The sequence below is a fragment of the Magallana gigas genome, chromosome 10 (assembly GCF_963853765.1).
Source record: "Magallana gigas chromosome 10, xbMagGiga1.1, whole genome shotgun sequence".
Taxonomy (NCBI): Eukaryota; Metazoa; Mollusca; class Bivalvia; order Ostreida; family Ostreidae; genus Magallana; species Magallana gigas.
The window spans coordinates 566,954-578,523 of record NC_088862.1 but is presented as its reverse complement, the minus strand read 5'-3'; the positions used below and the strand labels follow the sequence as shown (position 1 = coordinate 578,523).

At 35.0% G+C, this 11,570-nt stretch overlaps 1 protein-coding gene across 2 annotated transcripts; it reads right to left on the bottom strand.

Moving 5' to 3' along the window:
* Window positions 1-715: 715 nt before the first annotated feature.
* On the bottom strand, window positions 716-5,278 carry LOC117683937 (uncharacterized). 2 transcript variants are annotated; one of them, XM_066073637.1, is made up of 9 exons: window positions 4,657-5,278; window positions 4,337-4,533; window positions 4,122-4,208; window positions 3,964-4,020; window positions 3,702-3,880; window positions 3,414-3,617; window positions 2,169-2,361; window positions 1,940-2,080; window positions 716-1,824 (listed from the first exon to the last, which is right to left on the bottom strand). In XM_066073637.1, exons 2-7 carry the CDS (start codon window positions 4,423-4,425, stop codon window positions 2,321-2,323), a joined length of 657 nt encoding a protein of 218 aa, XP_065929709.1. In that variant the 5' UTR covers window positions 4,426-4,533; window positions 4,657-5,278; the 3' UTR covers window positions 716-1,824; window positions 1,940-2,080; window positions 2,169-2,320. The 2 variants fall into 2 exon arrangements, with proteins under 2 accessions (XP_065929709.1, XP_065929708.1); XM_066073636.1 differs by lacking the exons at window positions 3,414-3,617; window positions 3,702-3,880; window positions 3,964-4,020; ... (1 more) ...; window positions 4,337-4,533; window positions 4,657-5,278 and having other exon boundaries at window positions 2,169-2,325.
* Between the last annotated feature and the right edge of the window lie 6,292 nt (window positions 5,279-11,570).

Sequence of the window (11,570 nt, the reverse complement as noted above, 5' to 3'; positions counted from 1 at the left end):
CCCATTTTAGCAGACGCCATAGTATATTCTCTAAGAAAATCACAAAAATTTTGTAACAAGAAAAATAAGAACGTATTTTTTTTAACTTTCTTTGGTCATAAAAATAAAGATTAAGTTAATTAAAATGCCTCTATAGCTAATTATTTTTTAAAACTTTATATATGAAATTTTGAAAAAAAAAATTATTACTTGAGGTAACAAATGACCTATTTTAATCAAATATTGATTTAAAAAGTTGAAAATAATTACATGTATGATGTACTTAATACTATTATTCAAGACATAAAAAAAGCTTTAATTTTGTTTCTATTCTGTTCCTAATTTTTGGCTTAGAGGTTATATGTTTTTGTAAAAAAATATTTTTGTTGCATTTATTCTTAAGGTATCCGATCCATAATTCAATAAAAATTGATGCCTGGAAAGCATATGAATTTTTTATTGGATATTGATGACCACCCTGTGGGGTATACAAAAAGTAGGTCAACAAGGGTGATAACTCATAAGGGGAGATAACTCTGAACTTTTAATTAATATTATAACAAAAATGAATAAAAAACATTAGAACTAAAATTTTATCATATACATGTAAATACTTCAAAAAAACATTTTTTTTTTCAACATTTAAAATTTCGGCAAGTATAAATATGCAAAAAAGCCATAATTTAGGACATACGAAAAAATAACATTTTTGGTCGATTTGAATAATTTTTATTTCTGTTACATATCTGGAAGCTATAATATTTTTTGTGTTTAATCAACAAAGCTGCTATAGTAGTTAAGAATAAATAGGTCATCATGGACGACAACTCACAGAGAGATAACCCATGGGCAACTTTTTGACAAAACAAGTTTTTTCGAAAGTTTGGTCAAGATATTGTCAATACAATGAATGTATTTCACTTATTTTTTTTTATGCTGATAAATAATAGAAATATTTGTCTCCACAGTTCATGTACTTGTAAACAGACACACAAATTTCAAACTTGGATTAAAAACACCGAATAATAAAATTCATTTGCTAAAATATGCACACAGGAATACATTCTCCTAACACTTTTTTGTCTGATGTAACTCTTGGTTTCCCTAAACTATTTTTCATAGAAAACACATCTACTAGTCCATCTTCACCACTTTTCTTGAATATAAGTCTCAGATGTCCCAAATTTAGTCCAGATCCAGCGATATTTTCTGTTGTGCAGGATTTCATGATTTTTTCTCCGATAAGAGGGCGAAGGGAAGTGATGTTTTTAGACTTACAAGAATTGAATTCTTCCTGAAGAAATTGGCATTCTGTATTATAAGAATGTTTTTTAAAGTCTGAAACAGACAGAAGTGCAACTTGCAAGATTTCATCTAGCATGATGACATCATCGAGAGCATTATGTGCATTGTAAGTATGACCACAGAAATGCTGTGCTAGAAATTCTTGCTTATACTTTTCAAGTTTTGGGAATTTCTGTCTGAAGAGAGTAAGTGAATCACAAAATGCTGAGACTTTAGAGCAAAATCTATCTTTCAAACCACAGCTTCGAAATGCGTTGCATAATACTCGAAAATCAAATGTTCGGCCATTGTGTGCTACAATCACTACGGTAGGAAATTTCTCCAACCACTCCAAGAAATCCACAAGTGCAGTCTTTATTCTCACAAAATCAACGGGTTCACCACGGTAACAAAGAACTCCACCACTCCAGGTAATGTTGGTGACTTTTTCAGCCATTGGTGTAATAGGCAGGTCTGGAGCCACATATCTTGAGAACTGCTCCTTGGTATTACTGTTCACAGCAGCTATCTGAGTGATGTGGGGCATAATGCCATGCTGAACTGAAAATATATAGATGCAAATACTGATAATAGTCTATTTGTATTAGGTTGTATAGCTTTGCTTCTTTTTTTCTTTTCTTTTTTTTTTTTAAATATTTGAGAAAAAAATATTTACTCAGGCCAGTGGTTTCCAGATCTAAAATAACAATACTGGATGCTGAACAGTTTTTCAAATTTGAAGAGGAGGAAAAGCAGGGCTTTGGCACAGGATCTGGAATTTTTTCTATATCCTCTTCTTTCACAGAAAGTCCAATTTCTAAAACAGATATGGTATAAATAATATACAAACTTGTCCATACTGAAATAATTGTGAAAAAAATGTCTGTAACTGTCAAATGACAAACCAGATTGATAAGACAATCCTTCAATTGCTTCATTTCCTCCCTTCGAGGTAGACCTCTCTTCCTTCAAAAATAGTCTTCTTCTTTTTCTCTCTGGTAATCTGGCCCGATCCTTTCTCTTCATTCTGTCAGCATCCATCTTCTCTGCATACGAATCACAGAGGTGTCCAGGAGATAGGCCATTGCTGACAAATGTCTGAAAGTATTACAATAAGAAAATGCATGAGTTCACAACATTTCATGGAATTCAATTTTAAACATTTAGGATCTCTAAAGAATTAATTATAATTATTTTATTTTCCAACATATTCTGAGTTTTCTGTCTTTGAGTCATAGTGTCATTTTAACAATAATGCAAACAATTGTAACATCATCACAATGTCAAATCAAACATTTATCACTGCATATCATTGTAAACATGTTGATGTAATAAAGAGAGTCTATAATATCAATTCTTCAACATACTAAATCTGCACGGTCTGCACAAGTGAACACAGAACGGCAAAACAAAGCAAATTAAACAATGTCAAAATTTCAACTAATGCCAAAAGAAATATCAACAGCAGAACAGAACAGTCCTGCCAAAATTCCAACTTGTACCACAGGAAATATCAACAAACAGATCAGAAAGAATTGAACATTCATTTTACCTCTGACAAATACTTTCTACCCTCATTAATAAACGCTGCAGTCGCTTTAACTCTGAAGTCTAAGCTCTCACTTTCCCCATAATGGAGATGTTTTGGAACTCTCAGACATGTTTCTCTATTGGCATGCTCACATGCCTGACTTGACCCTAATTCTATATATGAGGCACTTTTGGCAATGATTGGAGCAAAATTGTGATCGAGGCTCTGGCGTAATAATGGATCCTGCAATGGTACCTTATATGGCAAACTCCTATAACATAAGTTTCGTTAGGTTTGCGTTTATACCGACAAAATCTCCAGTGACATTTGCTGTGATCACCAAACTGATGTAGATCCAAAGCTACCAAATTTTCTCGCATTCCTTCTTTATCACCTTGATTCTTTGAAAATATGTATTTAATGCACTTAGACAAATGCTGTATTATCTGATTGGATATTTTGACTACTTTAGAATTTCGAAGATCGTACAAAGTTTTTATAATATTTTTGACACAATGATTTTTGTCCAGTCTTTTCACAACTGACAGACCACACTGACTATTTAGACGGGCAATCAGAGTGTTATCCCCATCCCCTTCAATAATCTCAACTGGCGTACCTTGACTTGACATTTCTTTCAATGCAAGCAGTCCAGCCTCACTTTCCATCATTCTAGCACTTCCGTTGTGGTTCCAAACACATCTATGAGACCTTATTCTCTGACCTGGCCTATTTCTTTTCCGTAATTTACAGGTTGCACAAGACCGATGCTTGATGACTGTCTTTAATACTTTGTTCCTTTTACTTATCAGGAAGGTGTGTCCTATTGCAAATATATACATGTTATTGTTACAGACTAGATCTACATTAGCATCATAAAAATGTTGGAATAGTTTGAAAAAAATACCTGTTAAGCTGTCATAACCTCTCTTTTGCCAAGCATGATCAGCTGCTACAGTCATTCCTGATCGGGTCTTTGAGGGGAATATAATTGTCTTTTTTGTTTTGGTGGATGCAGGTCTGTAAACACCAACATGTTTCTCTACTGGCATGGTTTTGGCAGGAGGTTGAGGGGATGAGCTATTACTGAAAGCATGTTTACAACTCATATAGGTTCATCTATTTCTTGATTATAGAAAACAGTTTAAACAGTTCATTGATTTATTTACCTCTCAGTCAGTAGATCAAATGCTCCTGAATTACATTTTTCAATTAGTGATGGATCTCTACAAACAAACAAGATATCAGTTTTGAAAATTAAATTTGATTTTTAGAGAATATTAACTTTTATAATCAAGCATTATATGCTTAAACTTTAAATATTTACCCTTTAAATTCATCGTCAATTATTGCCACACCAAGTTCTTTATCCAAAGAATCTGCATTTGAATCCATCTCCTGTGCTGCAACCTCTCTGAAATTTGACAAACATGTTATAGATTACAATAAAAAAAAAAAGAAAAAAAATAATTTTAGGAACACAGAACACTTTTTAAAAGTATGTTTCTTTGGTAATAACAACATGTTTACAAATACACACACCTCATTTCATCTCTGAATGCTTTTTGACTTTCATCTGCCATATTCTCATCTGCAAATTTCTCAATTATCTCACCAGCCCTGCGTTCCATAACTTTCAGATTTTTATTATTAACTGTTGGTAGATTGATTCACCGGTAGATTGAGTGTTGCAAGAAAATTGTTCATTCTCTGTGGACCACCAACTGAATCAATCATTGCTTTAAAAAAACATAAATTTATCAGAAATACATGCTTGCATAAGGTAGAGTTATATACAGTTACAAAGGAAAAATTCAATAGAGAGTTGATTATTCTTTATAGGAATGAGTAACAATAACTACCTGCACCGAGCTTTGTATTTACGCAGAAGCTAGGCATTCCTCTCTGGCCTGTCACCTTCTTCTGTTTTTTCCCATAAGGTACTCTGTTCACATTACCGCAGTATGTACACTGTACATATAAATATCCCGCAAGCCCCACTTTCATTTATGCTTTCACAGTTTGTAGAGATAGATATAAAGGACCACACAAACATTACGCACAGTTCGAAAGACCTTCAATGAGAACACTAAATTGTACAATACGTCGACCTTTCAATATCAGACCATTCGTGCTGATTTTCCTCGCCGCATTCAACTTATTTAGCCCGGGTAACACACATTACACCCGTTAAAACCTAAACACATATGTGCAGATGTATAATTGTGTTCCTCGATCACATTGTTGCTCGCTTTTTCGCTTTCCCTTGCCTTGATTCTCAGCTGACATTTGAACTGCCCGAGTTTGTTCCGTCTTCTGTTTACAGGCGCCATTACGGAAGTTGAAAATCTCGAGAATTCTCGTACGCGTTACCTTTAATTTTTTAATTTTGTTTATTTAATATTCAATTCATTTCTTTTAACATTTATTGAATATAATTTATAATATGTGTTTTTGTAAATTTGAGAAGATTTACATGTTATGTTTAGTTTTACGATCTTAAACGACATAAGCCGAAGTTAGCCGATCGAATTATGTATCGGATACTTTAATTATATTAATCCAAATTCAATATTACTAATAGCGAAATCAATTTATATACATTTCCTTTTTTCCTCATTTTTGTTCTTGTATTATTTTGTGTGTATGTGTGTGTACATGTGGGGGGGGGGGGGGGGCGGGGTTACCTACCCTTTGTTTAATATCAATGTATTTATTTATTTTAAATTTCTTATTCATGCGCTTGCTCTTGAATGTCAAAAAAGAAATAAAAAAAAAATAATATGTTGCAATTTTTATTACATTTTTATTCCATTCATGGAACAATGAAAACACAAAGGCAATGCAAAATTACAAAGGCATTCATATCATACGCTGTCTTTCATTGGGCCTGGTCTCTCTGATATAGGATATGACTGGTTGCGAATGATGGGTGTAATATCCTAGGATTATATGCACCTGAAAGGGGAAAACAAACATGTTCTTAATATATTCAATGATTTTTAGCTCACCGAGACGAAGTCAGGGGGAGCTTATGCTATACCCTCGGCGTCGGCGTCCGGCCTTGTTAAAGTTTTTGTTGCAGGTCCTGTATCTAAGCTTTTACTTGTCCTATCTTCAACAAACTTGCATGGATGATGCATCTGGACCTACTTATGAACTTGAAAGACTTTGATGCTGAATCTGAGTCCTAAATTTCAGATGCTGGAAGAGGTTATGGTTGTTGGACCAGGTTAAAGTTTTTGTTGCAGGTGCCCTCTGATGATTATATCTTAGTTACTACTTGTCCTAACTTCACCAGACTTCCATGGATGTTGCGTCTTATGAAACTGATGCACCAGGCAGGCTTGAATGCTGAATCTGAGCCATAGGTTTCGGATGCCGGGGGAGGTTTAGATTTTTAGAGATGGTTAAAGTTTTTGAAACAGGTGCCCTCTGATATACCTTTATTAATTTCCAGTGAATAGCAAAATAAAGCTTCAATACCTTATATAAGTTTGCCTAAGAAATTATTTTAGTATGTGTGCTTGGTATGTTTCTTACCGGCTTATTGGACTCTTGAATTGAATTTCAACTGATGAATTATTCTCATAATCAATTTCATTAAATTCTAAATTCTATAATTTTCATATCTCTTTTTACTGCAAAGTGTTAATTAATTGCCAGTGAACAGAAATCTGCCGCCAAGGTCAGAACATGTAAATGTGTTTTCTATACATGTATATATAGATATTGAGAAATTAAAAAAAAACCTCTGAATAATCATGAGAGAGAGAGAGAGAGAGAGAGAGAGAGAGAGAGAGAGAGATTGCATTGATCCAAAACTAAAAGTTACTAATAGTGTTTACCTGGGAATTAATTTCCTAATAAGTAAACATGCAATCTTAATTAATTTTTATAACAAATTCTCGATAATTATTTAGATTAACTTAGAGCTGTCAAATTGATTTTTAATTCATCAATGTTTTATTCTACACCAGATCAATTGATAAAAAAACTTCATGACACATGATTAACAACTAGCTGATTGAAGCTTAAGTTTTCAAAGGAGAGAATGTTGACATTTTTTTCACTTGGTCAGTGATTAAATAATAGCTACTGTACACAGCCCTTCTTGAAAATTTGCAGTGCACGGTAGCAAGATCGGGAAAAAAGAGATGAAAGACACACGTGTACATGTATATATACACACACATATATACATACAAACAGTGTCAATGGACCCCGGTCTAATCCCCCCTTCCAGAAAAAAAATCAACTCTCTCTCTCTCTCTTTCTCATGATTTATCCAAAACAAAAGCTGACAGCAAATACCAAAATACCAGCGATTTACATGAACTTCTTAAAGACTATGTAATTCTATGCATCATTACACTGGGCAAAACAGTCAAAATATAGGTGATCATTTCATCATTTCGATCTGTGTGTGGTTATCTGCACGTGCTGATCATGTGTTATTATGTGCTTTAGCTAAGGCAGGTTACGTGGCACAGAACATTGCAGATTTCACGCACTTTTTTTTTTTTTTACAAATTACAGAACACGGTTAATTGTTTAAATGCATGTAATAAAATAAGCGGTTTATCGGTATACAAGTATAGATTATCTTGATTTGTGTCAATGCTGAGTCGAAATTATTCACGTTTGTAGTAATATTGCCCTCTATGAAATGCAAAGAAATGCAAAGAAAAACAAACACCGTCTAAAACATGAATGCAAATAATTTTTTAAAGATACGAATTAAAAGCTAATTATTTACTTAACGAGCAGTACAGACCGTACAGGGGATGTCAGGGGCATGCACAGGGGTATACCGTGGCTTACAGGGGATGACAGGGGCGTACGGGGGTGCCAGGGGCTTACAGTGGCACACAGGGGATGTGTACAGGGTATACATGGGCTCTGTACAGTGGCACATAGGGGATGACAGTGAAAACACAGGGGATGACAGGAGAAGACAGGGGATTTTCATACGTCAGGGGTTTTTAGAGCCAGTAGTGCGCTACAAAAGTGTAAACTTGATCCGTAGTTTGACATTTTGAAGCTGTTCAGCAAATTTCATATTATTCCCCAAACGCATAAAGAAAAAAAGTGTGGAAAACTGAAGTGGGACAGACAGACGAACGGACAGATTGACGGACGCAGAGAAAAGCTATAGTCCCCTCCTGTGAAACCGGTAGGGGACGTATAACACAACTTTTTAATATTAATGATTTTATTATTGTAATGATAAATGTTAACTTATATTTACATTTCAAATATTTTTTGCATGTAAAGTGTGTGAAAAGATACTGCAGTAATAAGACTGTAACATACACAGGGTACTCAAAGGTTAGAATGACTAATTTTATTATGACGTCACAAACGTTGAACGCTGTTAAATGCAACGTCACAAGCGAGAATCAAAGTTCACGTTAGTGGCTGTTACAGTGGTTTTTTTTATTATTTGAACTTACCTATAGTATAAAACAGAAATTTTGACGGATAAATCACATTTGCAGACAAGGCAAGAAGTTAAAAAATGTAAATATAAGCATTAAATCATGATTTCTTGAAAGATATAGTCTCATAACTGCAGCGGTGTGTGCATACAAATTTTCAAAACGCGCTAGCAGTTATGAGACTATATTTACATTCTACTGTGTTTTTCCATTAAATTCTGTGATTTTCAAATGCCTCTAAATGCAACAAGTAGTCAAAGGTCAAATTGACGAGTTTTATTATGACGTCACAAACGCTGTAAACTGCAAATCACAAGCGAAAATCAAAGTTCAAGCTTGTGGCTTCCATTAATATTAACTTACCCTTAGAATAAGATAGGAAATTTAAGGTATAATTCACATTTGCAGACAAGGCAAGAAGTTAACGCGCGTTACTCAATTAGTATTCACACACCGCTGCAGTTACTTGTATGAGAGTGTATACTTCTAAAAATCATGATTCAATGCTATAATATCCTTCAACAAAATAATGATTCAATGCTTAAGCAAAGCTGAATTTAAAAAAATGCATAAAATAATAATAATAATATGTATGAAATTCAACACTATCACAATTACGTTTAGATTATATATCAGAGTAGGCTTGAAACAGTCTCAAAATGATTGTGATAGTTAGAGTAATAATGCACACCGAATCCGGTACTGGGTCGTGGAATGCAAGTCCATTACCCTAACTCTGACGTATAAATTAAATCAAGTTGTACGAATAAGTTGTACATAAATCATTTCCGATATCTATCCTAAAAAGGCAGTTTTATTAGTCTCAGTTCGGCAACGTTAACATAGTTGCAGAAAAAACCACGTACGAAATAATATTTTCTCAACCTGATGACATTTGTGAGATCGTACGTTGGAATTGTTTCTGCCTTCCATTGTCCTGAGCACGACTCATGCCGCCATGATTTTATTTCCACGCCCCATTCCAGCCACCCTATATAAGCAGCTGATTGTCAAACTGTCACAGTATTCCGCCTTTCATAGTACATGTGTTCAGACGAACTTCGTGACTCGTCGCTGTCGATAAATTCATTAAGTTAACGATTGATATTCCGAATTGTGCAATGCGGTTATCTAATAGTTGTCTTTTTTTCTAACAGAACAAAACTGGAAGTAATATAATTGGTTCAAATCATTTAAATAACGTTGGAACACGTGCATAGAAAGGATAAAATAAATGTTGGTGCTCAGTTAACAGTTGTATTCATACTTTTGTTTACAGATGTGCAAGTATTTCCTAAGAATGGCAAACCATGCTATGAATATTAGTGACAAGAGTAAAACAAGTCCAACGTTGCAAAAAAACCATTATATCATGAAATTCTTAAACATTTGGTCTCTTCCTCTAAGATTTTTTGTAAAGGTATCGACACTCGGCTGCGAGATTACAAAACTTACAGTCTTCTTAATTAGGGCCATTACACACCTGCTGGTCTTTTTAATTGTTAAGTGTACTTGCAATACGAGAATTATTAACATTGCTATTTTGACTAACTTTTCAATAAGTTACTTAGCCTAAACTATTTGAATCCTATATATGGTATCGTCAGATGACTGAGAAAATCAATTAACCGTATTGGAATAATCTGATTTTAATTCTTTAAATGAGCAACATATTTTCAACTTAATTTATATTCTTTTAATTTTATGCATTCATGTTACCAACAATCTTTTAACCATTTTTTTTATACGTAAATAGAATGTAAAAATATTTATGGTGCAATTTTTTTTCTTAGCCAACCTTATTACTTGGCATTACGAACAATACGCCATAGAGTATGATGTGGAGCGTTAGAGCGGAAAAACGTACACGTTTTATATGTTGTTGGTTTTATTGTCTGTCTCTTTCGAGCTTTCTCAACGTCAGGGATTGTGTCAGGGGCTAGTCTCTGCCCTTGTAGAGTGAATGTCCAATTCATTCGTGACACTAATTAGATGAGAAGACCTTTGGCTATCGTATATGTTCTTTTTGTTCTTTGTTTTTCCTCTTGGGACTTGTTTACCCATTCAAGCGCGTCAGGAGTTAGATGACAAGGCAAGCTATATAATTTTTAATTTTCACTCCCTATTTTTAGTCTATAGCATAGTATAATCATTTACATCCAAGGATATTTATTTTTAAAGAAGGCAGTGGCCAGGAAAAATAAATTGTCATTAACACATCTTACAGAGCGGTAATAATTCTAGGAATACCTAATAAATAGTTTTAACATCCAGATCGATGTCAGTAGACGGCTCTGCTCCCCTGGAAAGGTCGTTACAACCCAAACAAGTGGTTTTTGGAGGATTGGAAGTCTGTCATACCACTAACTACAAACCACTCTACTTCAAATGACATGACAGAGTGTGCAAATAAAGAAGCCCGTTTCATCGATACACTCGTTCATGTCATGATCGGTGCTATTAAACTTGTCAAAAGCCGTAGAAATCTACAATTGCTCTGATAAAAACACACCTTTTTAAGTAGGTGGCCTCTACAAGAGAGGGTACTTCCAGTCCCCTTGCCATCCAGTATTAGGACAGTCAACGTTTGATCTTTACAATATAGGTGCTGGTGCTGTCGATTCACCAGTTATTGCTAGCCCGTTTTCCGACTGGTCTGCAACAAGTACTGGCCCTGACGATTCTTCGTACTGCCCTTACGAACGGGGCTTCCAAAGAACTACTCCACCTTGTCGAGGAGTGAGAATACGCCTTTTACCTGAGAACTGTTTTGAGGTTTTACTCGTAAAGTGCTTAAGATTGCCTTAATGGTGAATTTGACACCTTTAAACTTGCTCTGTAGTTCAATAAGAAAAATGTCCTTGTTATCAGTTCATGCCCTATGGCCCTGTCCCGCGAAGTTGGATGGCTTTGGAGCTCGATCGAACTGTTCGTTTTCTCTCGCTGAAAGCTTTTGTTGCCTGGATGCCGTTGGTTTGCCAGACATGGATGTTTGTGACGAATGTTTTGGCTAAGACCGGCTTCGTCTTGAATTGTTCGTGACGCACGCTACACCCATGAAGCGCCGTGATGCTTACAGGCAAGTCCATTTCGTCCCGAGTGGTTAGGTCTGGGACGATGGGGGCACTACTGGTGGAGTCTGTTAGAATTTCGTAACTCACTTTCCAGCATCATTCTTACTTCTTCGCCAAGTTAAGCCTTTGGAACTTACGCCCCTCAGTCTCGTGTTTGACCTATTGCAAATTGAGCAAGAGAACTCGATGATGTCTATCTTGTGTTTAGCAACCATGTGCTGAACAAGCTTTCTACGATGGGTAACTCGCCTCTGACGTATA

Excerpts from the sequence above, each read along its gene's own strand:
- LOC117683937 (XM_066073636.1), bottom strand. The coding sequence starts at position 2,304 with ATGGATGCTGACAGAATGAAGAGAAAGGATCGGGCCAGATTACCAGAG. Across the intron at positions 2,081-2,168 it reads AGGATTGTCTTATCAATCTG|AAATTGGACTTTCTGTGAAA; the intron begins GTTTGTCATTTG and ends TATCTGTTTTAG. Across the intron at positions 1,825-1,939 it reads TCTGGAAACCACTGGCCTGA|TTCAGCATGGCATTATGCCC; the intron begins GTAAATATTTTT and ends ATATATTTTCAG.